The sequence below is a fragment of the Myotis yumanensis genome, unplaced genomic scaffold, assembly GCF_028538775.1.
Source record: "Myotis yumanensis isolate MYYU_CA2020_CCGP unplaced genomic scaffold, mMyoYum1.0.hap1 SCAF_3, whole genome shotgun sequence".
In the NCBI taxonomy this organism is placed as follows: Eukaryota; Metazoa; Chordata; class Mammalia; order Chiroptera; family Vespertilionidae; genus Myotis; species Myotis yumanensis.
This window is the reverse complement of record NW_027223754.1, coordinates 200956104-200974844: the sequence shown is the minus strand read 5'-3', so window position 1 is coordinate 200974844 and position 18741 is coordinate 200956104. Positions and strand designations below refer to the sequence as shown.

At 39.1% G+C, this 18741-nt stretch overlaps 1 protein-coding gene across 1 annotated transcript; it reads right to left on the bottom strand.

Moving 5' to 3' along the window:
- Nucleotides 1-512: 512 nt before the first annotated feature.
- HSP90B1 (heat shock protein 90 beta family member 1) lies at nucleotides 513-18387 on the bottom strand. Its single transcript, XM_070410926.1, has 18 exons — nucleotides 18225-18387; nucleotides 17167-17269; nucleotides 16335-16476; nucleotides 15681-15797; nucleotides 14331-14662; nucleotides 9734-9845; nucleotides 9229-9351; nucleotides 8396-8512; nucleotides 6363-6500; nucleotides 6203-6280; nucleotides 6035-6100; nucleotides 5278-5547; nucleotides 4426-4671; nucleotides 3837-3973; nucleotides 1975-2053; nucleotides 1741-1896; nucleotides 1307-1426; nucleotides 513-808 (listed from the first exon to the last, which is right to left on the bottom strand). Exons 1-18 carry the CDS (start codon nucleotides 18271-18273, stop codon nucleotides 779-781), a joined length of 2415 nt encoding a protein of 804 aa, XP_070267027.1. The 5' UTR covers nucleotides 18274-18387; the 3' UTR covers nucleotides 513-778.
- Between the last annotated feature and the right edge of the window lie 354 nt (nucleotides 18388-18741).

Below are 18741 nucleotides of genomic sequence, written 5' to 3'. Positions count from 1 at the left end.
TTTTAAATGTTTTTACTGATTTCAGAGAGGAAGGGAGGGGAGAAACATCAATGTTGAGAATCATAGATTGATGGCCTCCTGCATGCCCTCCTACTGGGGATCGAGAACACAACTGGTGGAATGGGACCTTGATCTCCCAGTTCTTAGGTCAATGATCAACCACTAAGCCACACCAGCTGGTCTAACCTTGAAACTTTTGAAGAGTACCGTTCACACATTCTCGGTTTGTCTGATGTTTTTCTCATTAGGCTAAGGCTATTGATTTCTGGAAAGAATACCAGAGGTGAAGTGTCCTTATCATCACATCCTGTGAGAGGATACATGACATCACTGGTGATACCAACCTTGATCACTTGGTGAAGTAGTGGCTGCCAGGTTTCTATGCTGTGAAGTCACTATTTTCCCCTTTCCATACTCTATTCTTTAGAAGACAGTCACAAAGTCCAGGATTATCTTTTCTAACTATAAATTAACATTTTTAAAAATAAAAAATAAAAATGCAAGACACTGGATATTTGGGACCTTTTTTATTTTTATACACATGACAAGATTTTACACCAAGAATAGTCAGTTAAATAGTACAAATTTACATTCATGAGGAATGTTAAAAAAAAAAATTCAACTAAAAAACCCTCTTCTTTCGGTGACCCACGATTCCAACATTTTACAGTGCAGGGGAGGAGGGAGCTGGGGGAAGCATCCAAAAGTCTCTCCAAAAAGAAATGACTTAAATTTCACATTCCCTCTCCACACAGGATCCAAATGGTGAGAGTGTAATTTACAATTCATCTTTTTCAGCTGAAGATTTCTGTGAAAACAAAAATCAGAAGACATTAAAAGCTAGCAGAAATAAAACCGTTAGCTCAAGAGGTTCATATGTGGAAAAAATAATGGGCCAAGCCTATTTACATTATTTCAGCTGTAGACTAAAACTTACCTTGCTAATCTGCAAAAAATTTTAGATAATTTAGAACCCACCAAAGGTCAATGGCCCCTGAACACAATAAAATTTAATACATCCTAATGTTACCATATAGTATAGGAGAGGAAATGGTGAAGAGGATAGTAGCATTGTGGGCTACGGAAGGATCTGTTTAAAAACATCTCAAGTAAAGGAATAAAAGAAGTGAGATTAAAGTATACACTTTAAAGAATAAAAATGATTTGCTCCAGCTTTTGAATTTGATATGAGATGCCTATTTGGGGGCAGATCTCCGTAAGTCTGACTTCTTTATGTTACAGTCCTAACTGTAACATCAATAAGAATGCAAGAAATAAGAATGCAAGTCCCATTCTTGATTGGTACCTCTGCTTTTTCGTCTTCATCATCTGTTCCGGCATCCATGTCTTCGTCTTCGTCTTGATCTGTGTCTTCTGTGGCATCCTCTGCTGTTTCTTCAGGTTCCTCTTCAGGTTCTTCTTCGACCTAAGGGGCAACATTTATGAGCCCATTAATGAATCTATTTTCACTTTGCTCATTTAAATATATAAGATCACAATCCACCAATTAGAGTTAACATCCAAGCTAACAAACTGAGATAAGACCAAAAAAAAAAGAATTTCTTTTATAAAAAGAGAATTTAATTTTTAGCATACTGCAAGACACTTGGGATTCAAACACTTAATAAATTATTTATAAAAGGGAGAAATTAGTCCAACTTCTGAGGTATATCACTTAATCCTGGGAAGCCTATTCTTAAAGAAAAATGAAGCCTATGTGGGAAGGTTGGGAATACAAACCTTTGCATCAAGGTCAATGTTTAAACTGAGGCGCAGCATCCTTTCTATCCTATCTCCATATGCTTTAGTGTCTGGTAAAAGATATCCTGACCTCAGTGTTGCTGTTTCAAATAAAACCACGGCAAGATCCGAAACTGTCTTGTCATCTTCATCTTCCTGAAACGGGAGAAATCACACTTGATTAAAAGGTACAGAGTATTTAAGATGAAGGAGTATGACTGTAATGTGACTCACCTTAACTCGCCGAAGCATGTCTTTGATCAGTGGATGTCTGGGATTGATTTCAAATGTTTTCTTCTGGCTGGCATAATAACTGTTAAGGGATAAAAAATGAACATTAACAGCCCAGCTGGCATAGCTCAGTGGTTGAGCGTAGATCTATGAATCAGGAGGTCACGGTACATGCCTAGGTTGTGGGCTCAATCCCCAGTGTGGGCTGTGCAGGAGGCAACCAATCAATGATTCTCTCTAATCACTGATGTTTCTCTCTCTCTTCTTCTCCCTTCCTTTCTCTGAAATCAATAAAAATATTTTTTTAAAAAAGTACATTAACAAACATCAGATTTTAGGGTCCATACATTTCCTTTTTTCTATTACTTTCATAATTACAGTGAACAGTTCTTGGAGAGATCAAGATGTACTCTTACTGCTACATCATGCTTTCCCTTTTAAAGGGGGATGGACATGCTTAGATGAAAGAGTTAAAGAGAACTACTTTATTTACTAATGAATCCCAAGTGCCTAGAACACTGTTGAGTGGATGAACCGACTCAATGTCTTGTTCATCCCCACTTAATTCATTCTCACTACCTTAACTGCAGCTCTGGTTCCCACATAGATCTGAGTTGTCTAGGCAGACTCTGGGTGTGCACAAATAACACAGTCTCCATGATGCCTTCACCAAACTGGTTCCATAAAAAATTAATCGCTGCTTTTATCTGAGCTCAGTTCCCAATTCTGAACATACCCTCACAGTCCCTAGCATTTTACTGTCAGTGGTGACTGTCCTCCTATAGCTGCATGCTGAGGACAGGGGGGAACTACAGCTGTCCCCGTCGTGGTATACCCAGGGTCTGTGCTGGGCTAGAAGATTAGGACTTCATTTGTCATCCCGACTAGTCTGAATGGCACAAAACCAGCAGTAATATCTACTTTAGATCATCAATGTGTAAGTGCACTAGGTGCTCAAATGCTTATTGAATGAAAGGTAACTAACTTCCTGTTAATGAATAATTGAATGACTACTATGGCATTGCAATGGGATAAGCAAAAACCTGTTCTCTCCACCTGACGACATTTATAATCTAGTCAGGGAACAAAACAAATAAGCAAGATAGCACCTTACCATTTTGTTGTATAAATATGTATCAATGAATCATGCTAATTATGAAATGTATGTGCATGTGTGTAAATACATACTTATTTTAGTAAATACATTTGTGAGAAGAATCCTTAAGCTAAGCCTTGGGAAAAAAAGTATGATAACTAGGTAGCAAATATGAAAGAAGCTACTCCAAGTAGAATAAGAGAATAAAAGTAGGGAAAAAACTATTTTCAAGGCCACTGCTGTGACAATAAAACGTAAGCTTGAAATACTTATTTCTTAAAGATAAAAGGTACTAAAGATCCACTTGCCTCCAATACCTGGGCCTTGAGTTCAAAATACTTAACTCATGGGTCATATTTTAGCTTTAATTTTGTGGCGCATACTATTTAAGTTAAAAAAAGACTTAAAATTAACTCTTTTTTGAGAAACACAATTGTCTTTGACCTCATCTGAAACTAAATCTAAAAATGTAAAAGAAGTCTAAATACCAAGTCAAACATACAGTCTAATGAAAAAATACAGCTTATGTGTAACAGATTAAGAAAACTTGCATTTGTATATAATATACTATAAAATAAATCATGAGTCTAAGACCTTTTCTTTAGCAATCTAATGTAGGAAGAATCCCTTTGTAAACTTGTTTTCTACCTAACATATAGTGGACACTTATAACACATCAGTTCCTTAGAAGATAATGCCAGCTTCAATATGGAAGGCTGGACAAGAGCTAACACTGTGGCAGGAGCTTTCTTTTCCCAAGGACGCTTACTTTGTAGAGATGTCTTTGCCTGTTTGGTATGCTTGAGCTTTCATGATTCTCTCCATGTTGCCAGACCATCCGTACTGGCTGGCCACGAGAGCACACGGAGACTCTGTCAGGCGCTGAGATACCACAGCCTTTTCAATCTGGGAATAAGAAATCGAAGTTAGATACATATAAATATCAATAGTTAAGGTCATTTGATAATTGCATTTCAACTCTTCAAGGATTCATCACTTAAGATCCTAAACATAGAGGCAGGCCATTAAAGTACCTCTCATTCATATTCGTCAGAGCCACTGTCATTTTATAATCTGAATTTTTCTGTCAGAAATACTTAAACACCAACTTTAAAAATATAGAAAAAAAACCCCAGCACCTAAATAAAGAATAACAACCACTATTATCCTTTTAATTCTTTGCAGTTCCTAAATTTTAAGCTTGTCCTCCCAATAATTTAACCACAATATTAAATGTTGTCTTGACAAGTTTTAATGGTTGTAAAGTAACCAGTTGTAAGTATAATTTGTTGGCAAGACAAATTTTTTAAAAATGCAAATACTAAAATTTTCACACTTTCTAATTTCCACAAGAATACCTTGTCCTTGAGGGCTTTATCTTTCATCCAATTGAGCAGAGGCTCAAATTCTTTCTCAAGTGCTTCACGATTCTCCTTAGTTTTCTCACTTTCATCAAACTTCACTCCTTCCTTGGCAACATTCTGGAACCTCTTCCCATCAAACTCAGGAAGAGCCTGAATGCAGTATTCGTCCACAGGTTCTGTGAGATAAATCACTTCATAGCCCTTTTTCAGAAGTCTCTCAACAAAGGGAGAAGATTCAGCCTACAAAATAAAGGAGATTTAAGTTTTCCAAGTCTAGCCTTGATATATTAACACATTGCGTACCGCATAGAAATCTCTAAGATATACGCCAGGGACCGCACGTTTTTGGGCAAACTGCACGTTATTTAAATCATCATAATGCACTTTAGGTGTTGTTTTTCAATAATTATAACATTTTTATTTACAAAAACAAACAATTAAAGTTCCTAGTACTTTTTTAACGTATGGTACAGCGTAAAACATTTTCCTCTATGAAGAGGGACCAAACAAAATTTACATAAGTATCTAGATTCGCTCCTTTTTCCATGGGCGTGAAAAACGAGAACACTCGTGAGCGGTCCTTAACAGATGGCGCGCAAAACGCGAGAAAACTCCTGAGCGGTACGGAATGTGTTAATGTGTTCATCCCAATAGCTATGTTTATATATTACTAACAACCTTATTTACAGGTAGAGAATTAAAGAGGTGCAGAGAATAAGGGTGACTGACCAGACCTCATACCTGCTATGGTTTAAAATTACATTTAAATTTTCCTTTTTGTTCTCAAACGTTGGCTATAACTTCCAGCTACAAACCACAATCCCTGACAATTGGCGTTCATCTCACCTCTTTTCTGCTGGACCCAGCCATGAAGTAGATTTTGTCCTGTTTCTCCTTCATTCTTTCCACATACTGGTCTAGACTAGTAATGTCACTTGCATGATGAGAAGACTGGAATCTAAGAAGTTTGGCGAGACGTGTTCGATTTGAGTGGTCTTCAATCACACCAAGCTTGATGTTGGTACCAAATTCTTTCCAAAAAGTATCATTGTATTTCTCATCAGCAATCTTTTTTATCATGTCCAGAGTTTTACGGACAAGCTTCTTTCTAATCACCTAAACAAAATTAAAGAATAACTGATTAGAGAACTTCATCTCAATACAAGATGTAAAGTAGCAAGCAAAAGAGACAAAGACAGGGCATTGTCCTTGCCATCTATCAAGAGGCAGGGTATGATGAGCACTCCTATGCTGGACTAACCAGAAACTAACTTGTCAGTAGAAATAGTCACAAGACTACTTTAATGTTTATGTTCTCTCTTCAGACTAGGTAGAGGGTGTGCATGTGTGTATATATATATATATGTATGTGTTCACTATGTAATTCTTTTGACTTTTCTCTATGTTTGAAGTTGTGTTTTTTTTTAATTGCATAATGGGGGAAAATAATAAGATTATCAGGATTTGAGAATTCCAGAATAAAATTAAATTCACCTGAATAACCAAAGACTAGTTTCGAAATCTGGTAACTCTATTAATGGAAACTGTCCTTTGTGGCCCAATCAAAGAGCAAAGCTGCCAGTCTCTTCCCAGAGGTACTCACCTTAAGCAGTTTATGTTGCTGAAGAGTCTCACGGGAAACGTTCAAGGGGAGATCATCTGAATCCACCTACATATGGTAAAACAAAGTTCAGTGAGCAATAAAAACACTGGAAAAAGACAAACTAAACAACAACAAAATACCCCTTTCTCGCAATCTTCAGATACTTACAACACCTTTGACAAAATTAAGGTACTTGGGCATCATATCATGGAAGTCGTCAGTGATGAACACTCGGCGCACATACAGCTAAGAAGAGACAATAAAAAGGTTACTTTGGGAAACTGTACTTTCAAATTTAAAATTCTGTTTACATTACTTAAAAACCCACCTTAATGTAATCACTCTTCTTAGATCCATATTCGTCAAACAGACCACGTGGAGCAGAAGTAGGTACGAATAAAATTGACTTGAAGGTAACTTCCCCTTCAGCAGTGAAATGGATATAAGCCATGGGGTCATCACTTTCCTATGGAAAATTGGTACTTCGTTATGCAAAAGGCATAAAAAACGGTGGTACAAAGGCTAAGTAATTTATTATGTGATACAGTCCAGTTTAGCTCTTAATAAAGTTCCCTGCCTGGCCGGTGTGGCTCAATGGTTGATCATCAACTTATGAACCAGGAAGTCACGGTTCAATTCCCAGTCAGATCCCCAGTAGGGGGCATGCAGAAGGCAGCCGATCAATGATTCTCTCATCACTGATGTTTCTGTCTCTGTCTCTTCCTTCCTCTCTGAAATCAATAAAAATATATATTTAAAATAAAAATAAAAGTTCCCTTACCAAAAAAGGGGTGGGGGAGGGCGTGGAGGGAAAAAGAAGCAACTATGACATGGTTGTTTTGATGGTGACTGTCAATAACATTATTCCTAAACTCAGGAAGGTTCCACTTGTGTGAGAGAAAAGGATGGGAAAACCGCCATCCTGCCTAAATGGCAAAATACAATAATTCATGAGTGTACTGGGCAACCATAGAAAGTACTCAGGCACAGATTTTTCCCAGGGAATTTGGACTATAGCAGTAGATATAAAGAGGTATGTAAATAGCTACGAAAGTGTAAAGACAGAAATTCTCTACATTGCATTTTCCATTAATTACTGTACCCACATGTGGCTATTCCAAATTGAGATGTGATTAATGATAAGTGTAAAATATACAAACAGACTTTGAAGACACAGTACAAGAAAATCCCAAAAAGTAAACTATAATTATTTATATTGTACATGTTGAACTAATACTGTTTTGGGTATGTTGGGTTAAATAAAATATATTAACAATTAACTTCACTTGTTTCAACTTAAAAAAAAAAGTGGCTTCTAAAAATACCCTATATAATAAAAGGCTAATATGCAAATTGACCAAACCGTGGAACGACCAGTCGCTATGATGTGCACTGACCACCAGGGGGCAGATGCTCAACACAGGAGCTGCCCCTGGTGGTCAGTGTGCTCCCACAGGGGGAGCACCGCTCAGCCAGAAGCTGGGCTCACGGCTGGCGAGTGTGGGAGCCTCCCTTGCCTCCATAGCAGCACTAAGGATGTCCGACTGACATCTCCCAAAGGCTCCCGGACTGCGAGAGGGCACAGGCCAGGCTGAGACACCCCCGTCCCGAGTACATGAATTTCCTGCACTGGGCCACTAGTTTAAGATAATAGTATTGGCTTACATTATATTTCTAATACACAATTGCCCTAGATGAAATACCTTTATATACACTAGGACATTTGAGAACCAAGGGAAAGTTTTTAGAGTTTTTAAAGGATGGTTGGATGTTAATATTAAGGAAAACAAAGAAGGTTAAGTAACAAATCAATAAATGGAATAAAGAGTAAAGGACAAACAGAATCATAGAATATTAAGTTCTATCTAGTATGCTAAATAAGTGCATTAAACTATTCTATTTTGTACGAAATGTGGTTTGGGAAAACATTAACTTGGAACAGTCTTAATTAACCTCTGCTAGTTTTGGATTAAGAGTTAAAAGAAGGGATCATTAAAAGAAAAAACAGAGTTAGTAATTATTCCTACTTAGGCATGCGATGACCTCACAGTAATTATTTGATGTTGTTGTAAAGAAGCTCTTTAAAGGATCAGTTAAAAGCCACTCAATAACACAACTTTGTTTTATGGGTTCTATAGGAGAAACCAAACATATACTCATGGAGGTATATTTTTTTCTATAACACAGACCTCTTGGCAACCTGGTGAAGCCTACAGATTTCTTCTCAGAGTAATTTTTTTAATGCATTATATAAAATACACAGGATTAAAAAGGAAATCAATTGTAAAGTAGTTATAAATTATTTTAAATTTATTTTGGAATTTAGTACCTTTTTATCACATTTTTCTAAATAATATTTACCTTTGAAAATGATTTGTAGAAAGCTTTATATTCATCCTCTTCTACTTCTTTTGATGGTCTCTGCCATATTGGTTTGATATCATTCATAAGTTCCCAATCCCAGACAGTTTTTTCAACCTGAAGTTAACAATATTTAATTAGTCTCTCCCACCAGTTACAATAGTGGAAACCGTAGCTTTAGGACATTTCAGAAGAGAACATGGAAGGAACAAAGGATACCTCTAATCTAGTATGGTTCCTGCCAACTATATAAAAAATTAAAATAAAAAAGGGTCAACATTTAAGAGTGATTTAAGATTGATATTTAATATAAAAAGACAATTGGTTATCATTCTAATTAAAACCAATTTTTTTCATTATTTTTAGCTAAAATGTTATTTCTTGAATATGTTTTGAGACTAGAAGGATATACATATTATATATTTCCTGACTTATAGAAATCCAACATCTTACAATAAATATTCCTAAAACCCCACCACAACTTCTACCTACTCTGCTTCCTGAGTAGGCCAGAACCACAAAAGAAGATGCAGAATGCTTTTTAAAGATTTTAAACTTCAAAACATATAAGCCAGCCTGAGCAATATATAGAAGTCAGGAAACTCTTATAAAAATGAGCCGTTTGGCACTTACAAATTTCTAGGAGAAACATATGTGCAGACAGATACACACACACACACACACACACACACACACTTCTGATTTTTTTATAAGATGGATTCAACATTTGGAAAGAACCTTTAAGAACTGAAGCTTGCCTCAAATGAGTGCATACTTAGGTTTTCTAATATATCCTGAACAATATTTTAAGGAGGGACATAAACCAGATTTACTTTTTTAGTTTTCGGTTTCTTTTCTTCTTCTTCTTCTTCTACTGCAGCTTCATCATCAGATTCTTCCTTTTCTTCTTTTGCTGTTTCTTCTTCTTCTTCCATGGGTTCCTCAACAGTTTCAGTCTGTTGAAGAAGAAAGTAGAATTATGGTTAAACTCATTTCTTTAAAGATTCGGATTTCATCTGTAGAATACAGAACAAAAGGACAACTCAAAAAAAATAGGTGGTCTGTGAGGAAACCCAAATACCTGAACTGGAGAAAACCACATTTAGCTTTCTTTAAATATTAAATACTAGAGGCCCGATGCACGAAATTTGTGCAAGAGTAGCCTTCCTTTCCCCGGCTGCTGGCACCAGCGACCCAGCTTCCCTCGCAGCCCTGGTTTCGTCTGGAAGGTCATCCAAAGGACGTCCAGTCTAATTAGCATATTATGTTTTTATCATTATAGAAGATTTTAAAATGTGCGAAGGTGATACATATAAATTTTCAGCAATACAGATTTACCTTGCTGCTCCATACATAAATAGGGAAGTTTATGAACTGTGAGTACTTCTTGACGAGATTTTTAATTGTATCCAATTCAAGGTAATCAGATGCTTCTTCTTTTAAAACAAGGCTGCAAGGGAAATAAGATATTTATAGGCACATCCATGGTTTAAAAGAGTTGATTATAAATTTGCCTTCATGGCAATGCTAATAGCCAATAGTTCTGTTTAATCCAAGATATCCTCTCTATTAAGAAAATATTAAGAACTTTCATCACCAATAAGGGTTTGTGAACAAATACACCAAATATGGGTATGATAAAAAAAAAAAAACTTTCCTTGCATTCCCAAGTGGAGAATAACCTTAGTTCCATGTTGAAAATGAAAATGTTCCCAACCTTCTAAATATATTGGGCTTTTTCATTTGAAAAACTGAAATCTTAAGATAGCTCAAGGTGAGAAAACATTCTAGAGAAAAGTGGAATTATATGCACTCTAAAAGTTAGTCTAGAAATCAAATGATTATTATAGATAGCAAACCCCTAATAAAAATGTTCCTTTAAAAAACTAGAAAATTAATCTGAACTATTGTTATATCTGCACCATCCAAAACAGTAGCCATCAGTCAAATGTAAGTATTCAAATAAAATTTGAAGTTGGTCTTCACTTATACTGCCACATTCCAAGTACTTAGTAATTCCCATGTGGGCAGAACATTTCCACCAGAGTTCTACTGGACACACTGGCTTAGCTAACTCCAATACAGAAAATTGTAGCACTCCATCATCTTCTTCCTTACTGCAAACCCTTCCCTCCATCCACCAAAAATAACAAATCACAACATATTCTCAAACACAGCAGGTAACCCATATCTTGATGTTTGTGCTCCCAATAAAAATGAAGAAAATGTATCCATGGTTCCCTTCCCCCTTCAAAAGTTAATAGTTTTGCCCTGACCGGTTTGGCTCAGCGGATAGAGCGTTGGCCTGCGGACTCAAGGGTCCCAGGTTTGATTCCAGTCAAGGGCATGTACCTTGGTTGTGGGCACATCCCCAGTGGGGAGTGTGCAGGAGGCAGCTGATCCATGTTTCTCTCTCATCAATGTTTCTAACTCTCTATCCCTCTCCCTTCCTCTCTGTAAAAAATCAATAAAATATATATATTTTTAAAAAGTTAATAGTTTAGTAGCATTTGCCAACAAGAAGACAGACAGTACACATGACACAGCCTAATGAGGTGACAAAGTCTCTGGTCTCAGAGCAGAGTATCTTAGAGCTGTTGAGTTGGGGAAGAGTTCAATTTTGGATGCAAGCTGAAGCTAATGGTTTGACATCTTAGTGATACTTAAATGGCAATTAGATATATAAACAGACCATTAGTGAGCTCTTGACCGGAGTCAACAAACTGTGTATGGCAGGCACCCACATACGAAATTTTATTGGGCCCTAGTTGGTTTGGCTCAGTGGATAGAGCACTGGCCTGCAGACTCAAGGGTCCCAGGTTCAATCCAGTCAAGGGCACATGCCTGGTTTGCGGGCTCAATCCGGTGTAGGGTGTGCAGGGGGCAGCCAAACAATGATTCCCTCTCATCATTTATGTTTCTATCTCTCTCTCCCTCTCCCTTCCTCTCTGAAATCAATAAAAATAAAAAAATATTCCAATTCTCTTTAAAAAAAAAAAAAGAAATTGTATTGGGACACAACCTCATCATATGTTGTCCATGGTTGCTGTCAGCGACAAGAGCAGAGTTGAGACGTGACAAATCCTATGATTGCAAGCTTAAATTATCTACTAGCTAGCACTTTAAGAATTAAATGAGGAACCTAAGGATAATTAAAAAAGGACTCAAACTTAACTTTTAAAGAAAGAGAACATCAACATTTAAGAAATGGGCAAAGGAAATATAAAAAGATTTGTAGGGTCATGGAAGCTAGGTAAGTGGACAGTCTTAAGGAGTGTATAGAAAAAGCCAATTCTGTAGACTACACCACAGGAAAACTAAGAAAAAAAGACAATCTATTGCTGGGAGCAATGTCATTTAAAAAATCCCCAAATCCACTGGATTTAGTAACAAGGGTTACTGGTGAATTACTTCAATGGAAAGGCATGACAAAAGGTGAAATAGCAGCAAAGGCAAGTGTACTTTTTTTTTTTAATAAATTGTTTTTCCCATTTTTTAAAAATAATTTTCTTTTACTTATTTTTATTGATTTCAGAGAGAAAGGGAGGGGGAGAGAGAGACAGAAACATCAATGATGAGAGAATCATTGATCAGCTGCTTCCTGCATGCCCCACACTGGGGATCAAGCCAGCAACCTGGGCATGTGCCCTTGACCAGAATCGAACCTGGGACTCTTTAGTCCACAGCCCGATGCTCTATTCACTGAGCCAAACCGGCTATGGCCAAGTGTACTACTTCTTTTTTAAAAAAAAAATATTTTATTGATTTTTTACAGAGAGGAAGGGAGAGGGGGAGAGAGTTAGAAACATCGATGAGAGAGAAACATCGATCAGCTGCCTCCTACACCCCCCACTGGGGATGTGCCCACAACCAAGGTACATGCCCTTGATTGGAATCGAACCTGGGACCTTTCAGTCCGCAGGCCAATGCTCTATCCACTGAGCCAAACCGGCTAGGGCCAAGTGTACTTCTTTAAACTCAACTGTGGAGGGGAGAGAAATAGTGTGCCCAAAAGAGGATGGCACCACCTGCCTTCGCCCTACCCCAGAGACCAGGACATGCTCACACTTTGATGGGAAAGAGGGAGGTGAGTGGGAGGGCTGACTTTAAAAAATGGGGTAGGAATTAATTTATGCTAGTCTCCAAGGAGGTAAGATGAGAGATCACAAGTGGAGACTAGTTTTAGGAAAAAATGTAGAATACCACCACCTTCATTGTGGTAGAAGCAATAATATTTCATGATCTCATTTAATCCTCACAAAATTTCTCATGAGGGTACAGCAGAGGCTACTTTAAAGGTATGAACAGAGATTAAGTCCTGGATATAGGACAGGATCTTGACCATGTCATTTCCTGGACTTCACTTTCCATTTTCCTTTGGCCACTCTAGACTTTCAGTTCCTCAAATAGGCTTGTCTCTGAAACTTCCAACATGCTGTGCTTGCTGCCTGGAATATTTGAACTTATCACTATTTCAGAAAGGCCTTCTGGTAAGGGAGGTGTCCCTTAGCTTCTTTTCTAGCACTTGCCACTCTGAAATGACTTCATGTTCTCCCCCACTTACTAGAATGAGCCATGTGAGAGCAGGGACCACACCTGTCTTATTCTCTGCAGTAGCCTTAAATCCTAGCAGGTATTAGGCATTCAAATGAGTATCTGTTCAGTGAATGGTGGGGTAGGAAGATTTGAAGGAAAAGGCAATTTGCCCAGGGAAAGCAGAATCCGTTGTAAAGTTTCACTTACTTATCAAGCATCCATGGGACTTGCATAAAACTGCTCTGATTACCTCATTCATACAAATAGTTACCTGTCAAGTGTTAGTTCTGGGAACAGAGCAGTCAACAAAATGTTTGCTTTCATAAAGCTTACATCTCGGCAATCTTGCCTCTCTCTCAGCACTCTAAGACATCAGCATCTCTTGGGACATCATTTTCTAGCTCTTTCTAGTTGAGAGATGTGATTACCTACACTTAATGAGAGAGGGCACTGGGGTATGATTATTAGTGATGCCTCCTAATGAGACTAGGAGGTGTCAATGTTAATAACAAAGGCAGGGAAAGGTAAATTGGGATGAATAAATTAGAAAAAGTACTGAAATGCAGTCCTCTAATTAGCCTTCATTAAAAGAACATCTGTGACCATGAAGACAGGAAATGTTACCCTTTGGGATGAAGAAAATTGGTCAAAATGATAAGATATATGCTTTTTTTCCTATTTGGATATTTAGTGTTAAGAAAATTTAAAACTGAATTAAGGAAAAATAAAAGTGAGACCTCAGGCACATAACATGTGAGAAATAATTTCTCTATTCTAGAAACTTGCAGGACTGGGTAAGTCTACTGACCTTTAGAAAAAAAGCTGCCCTGTCTACTTCACTGTGATGTAACCAAGTGATACTGGGCATAATACCTGTCTCATCTATACTAACAATAGTTATTGGCTTAAAATGAATTCAAATTCAATCTTTCTAATTATCCTTTCAAACAGGACTACAACCCAATTACTACCACAGATCTTAAATATTTTAATGGTCACCCGAGGAGTCTCCTCTCATCCAGTCCTGCCATCCTTCAGAAAACTTGAATCCTGTGAACACGCTGTTCCTCCATCCCTTTATCCATGGTGCTCCACAGACTGAGTCCAAGTCTTGCTTCCCTGAAAACCTGGACCAAGCCACTGCTCTGAGGCCTCATCTGCCTTTGCCCCTGAAGTGCTAACTCTTCCTACTTATGTCCTCTATATACAGCAGCCATCATAACTCTGTGTAAGGTCCTCAAACATTTCTTCAAGTGATGAGAACAATTCAATTTCCTCATTTTATAGGCAAGGAAATTATTGGCCCAGAATAAGCCATTTGCCTAGAGAGCCTGAACTGGAGAGTCAAGATCCTCATTAGGACTATCAATTATTATTATTAGGAATTATCAACACTCACGTAATTGTCGTTCCCCGGCCTAGAGTGTTTCCTCTTGGGTCAGCAATTACAGAAAATTCATTGGAGTCAGATTCCCAGATGTGCTGGGTATCGTTGTTGTGTTTCGATGTGACAATAACCTTATCTGCTACAAGGAAGGCAGAATAGAAACCGACACCAAACTGGCCAATCAATTCAGAAGTTGACTGGCCATCTTCTTGTGCCTCAGTCATTTTGTTTAAAAACTCGCTTGTGCCAGATTTGGCAATGGTACCAAGGTTTTTAACCAACTCTTCCCTGGTCATTCCTACACCAGTGTCTGTGACATGTAGCAGGTTCTTCTCCTTGTCACACTAAAGGAAAGACAAAAACAAGATAATTATATTTGCTTAATACTCATGGTATGACAAGTAAATATTAAGCTATTATTGAAAAAACTCTCAGAAAACTAAATTGAGGTATTTTCCTTTGTACTCCTTTATGGGCTTTTCAGAAAATGCACATGTTAAGTATAAGCATCTTTCTTTATAGAGAATAATTTTAAGTTTAGTGTGTTTGAGAAAGTATCCATATAAAGAGGGCAGAGATTGATCTAATTGTCAAAGGGCGGAGACAGACTAAACAAAACAAGTTATTTTTGAAGAAAATATTCAATAAAATTTTATGTTTTGCCTATTTCTTTGGTAGAAAATAAAAATCCACAACTCGAATGACTTCTGGGTTTAGAATCTGTGGTGATCAATGCTTTTATTGAATATTCCCGACTCTCTGCCTTCTAGAAACATAACAGGAATATGCTTCCTCCATTTATGGCTGGGTGAGGCCATATGACTAATTCTGGCCAATAAGTTGCAACCAAGAGTGTGGCTTTCAGTGTGGAGCCTCTAATTGATGGAAGACCCTCCAAGCTTTTACACCATGGCAACCAGCTACACTCCAGATGGCTGCTCTAACAGCCTATGTCGGGGGGTGATGATGATATAAAGCAAAGGCCACAGGCAGCCTGTGACTGAATTAAGCCAGAGTAGCAAACTTTTTTTGTAAAAGGACCAGAGAGTAAATATCTTAGGCGTTATGGGCCATATGTTCTCTGTCACAACTACTACTGAACTCGATCATGCAGCACAAAAGCAGTCACGGATAATATACAAGCAGGCATGGAAATGTTCTGATAAAACTTTATTTATAAAAATAGGCAGCAGGTTGGACTTGGCCCATAGGCCATATTTTGCTGACCCCTGACTTAATTCCCTGAGATTTGGGGGAATATTTGTTACTACAGCATAACCTAGTCTATCCTGACCGATTATGTATGGGTTCTCTGTCACCAAGGTTTCTTTTTATTTTAAAAGAAAATTGTTTTAAGCTTACCTTAATTTTTACTGTTAGTTCCTCATTTCCAGAAAGAGCATTTTCATCTGTCAGTGATATTAGCCTTATCTTATCTAAAGCATCAGAAGCATTTGAAATCAGTTCTCTCAGGAAAATCTAAATGGAGGCCAGATTTAATACAGTTAGATTAGTCTCAAGATACACAAGACGTTAGATTTAATGTCAAACTCATTTTATTGCTCCTCTGTACTCTAAAAAAGCACTCTATGTAAAGAGGTGGCTTTACTCTCTTGGTAAAAGGAGGTACAGCTCTTTACACAAAAGACTGTAGCAACTAGAAGGGATATCTGAATTGGTTAAGAGCAGTAACACCACTCTACTAGTGGTCTTCAGGTAAGAAATGCATGAAGCCTGGTTAGCAATGGTCCTTAAAGACTCACAACTGTTTAGCAGGCCATGAACATATTTGGAGGGGAAAGAAAAAAGAAGGGAAAATGCCTAACAACCTCCCATCCCCCATAACACCCCACCCCCACCCCACACACACTGTATCTAGTAGCAATTCTTGTATATACACTACAGGGAATTTAAATCTTACTACTTATTTGGAATCACTAAGTACATTTACTATGAAAGTAAACAAGTGTGCTACCATACAGAGAAAAATAATTATCCTAGCCACATGTTGCTTACCTCCTTATTTTTATACAATGAATTGATGATAAGTTTCATCATTCTGTTTACTTCAGCTTGGAAGGCAAACTTTTCTGATTTCTCTCTAAGTTCTCTTATTTGGGATGCATTTAATCCATCCAACTGAATAGCTTCTTCTTCCCTAAAAAGTAAATTTGACAAACAAATAAGCATTGCTTAGTTCCCTCCAAAACTGTATGATCTGTGCTGAGAGCACAGGAGTCTCTTAAGATAATGGTCTTAAGGGTTAAGAGGCTAAATTAGAGACCTTTATAAAATATTACTAATCTACCATCTCATTATTATTTTACCACAGCAGTAGGTTACCTTTAACACTGCATTGGAAATACTCAGTTCTTAAAAATGTCAGAAAAATAAACCCAACTTTCCTCTACTAAAAAGCAAAGTCATACTCATGTATGTTCCCTCACACGTGGAACTGCCCCTTTGCCCAGGGAAGCTTTGGCTTCTACAGGTCTACAAAACCAAGTCCTAGGAGGACGCATTTTAAAACACTGTTCAACTGACAGAAATCCTCTTTTTAAAATTACTACGGACACCCCGAGTACAAAATCAACTAAACGTCTTTTCTAAATTCCTAAGGTATATAGCGCTAAGTATTCTGCCATGTAGTTATCAAAATAATTTTCAAAGGCATTCATTCAAGTTGGACCATTCTTAGGGGCAGATTAGGAGATTCTCATGTGTGCACATGCTTGATACACTTTCTCTGAGCATTTTTTTAGCTAATTAAATTTTGGAAATACAAACGAAGCCACCGTTTTCCAGTGTTCACAAGGGTTTATACATATAGTTATAAACGAACACAAACCTCTGTACTACTTCATCATCTGTCCTTGAGCCTTCTCTACTTTTACCCAGATCCTCTTCTACTGTGCCATCCACGTCGACTTCATCATCAGCTCGGACTGACCCTGAAGGAAGATTTAACACCAAAAACCTCTTAAAACATCGATGCTTCATGTACTTCTCAGAGGGCAAATAAAAAGGGCAAGGACAGGGGATGCAAAATTCAGTTGTTAAATACGGGAGATGGGGGTGGGAGAATGGATCCACTGGTTTAAATATCCAATGTAAACCCACGTCCGTATATTTCTTATTTAAGTTCAGATACTGAGGTTCCCCAGTAGAAGCTGAAATACGGGGGCTGCCGTCACTTCTCCGGAGCCAGCCTCGATCCTTTATAACTTAGCGGATTTGATACCAGGATCCCTCCACATTCACACGTGTTGCGCGCAGGCCAAGGCAGGGCCTCCAGACTGACCATGCCAAAAACTAGGCCTTCGAAATCACAGGTCAGAGTACAAACAGGATTTTGTGCAAACTCTGGGGAGGGGAACTGAAATCGAGCCCAGGGGCCTGAGAAGGGGAAGACATGTAAAGAGCTGGAGCACAAGGGAATCCAACATTGCCTCTGCGGTGATCCAGGACCTCCGCTCCCCAGACCGGACCTAAGAAAGGAAACGCGTTCGCGAGGAGTCGCAAAACATGGGGGGCGGGGGTCCCGGAGCTCAGGCCAAAGGTTGAGGCGTGGGCAGAAGTCCTCCCGACGGGGCCCCAGCAATGCTCTCGGGGGAGTGGGAGCTCGAGAGAGGCCCCCCTGCGAGGTGGCTGAGATCTGCAGGCGCGGACACTAGGAGAGCTGCACGCGATTTAAATAACTCAGTTCTCTTTATTTCTTTCCAGCGAAGCAAGAGTAAACGAAAGTCCCTAAGCCTCTTTCGAGGAAAGGCGATGGTCCCCAAGGTGCAGCGCAGACCCGGTTATTTTGTCCCCCTCCCAGGCTCAACGCCCCTAGAATCTTCGAGAAGAGGCCGCGCTTGCGGAGGGGGGGCGTCCCAGGGTGCCCGCTCCTCCGGGATCACTCACCGAAGGTCAGCAGGACGCAGCAGAGGCCCAGCACCCACAGGGCCCTCATGGCGCGCAGCCGGTGAGAGTCTCAAGTCTCCTTTAATCGCAGGAGCCGCCTCCGCCCCGCCACCCCAAGGATCAGATCCTCACACCTCACGCCGCGCGGTCCGCCCACTACCCCCAAGCGGGTCCGACCGCTTTTCACCCCACTTCTCGAGGGCGGGGGACGGGAAACACGAACCCACCAATCGTGCCGCACCACGCACTCTCTATACCCAATGGGGACTCGAGGGGGGGACCGCAGTCCACCAATCGGAGCTGTCCAGGTGCGGTGCCCCATGCCCGAAGCGTGGCTCCTTCCGATTGGTCAGCCTTAGCCTCTTTTCTCCAATCAAATGGCTCCGCGGGTCCCTCTCACGCGGGACCGCCCCTTTGCCTGGGAAGCTTTGGCCTCTTTGGGAAACAGTCCGGTAAACGTCAGGTCAGAACACATCCCTCTTTTTGCTGAGGTCGCAGAGGAACTACTTCCGGATCC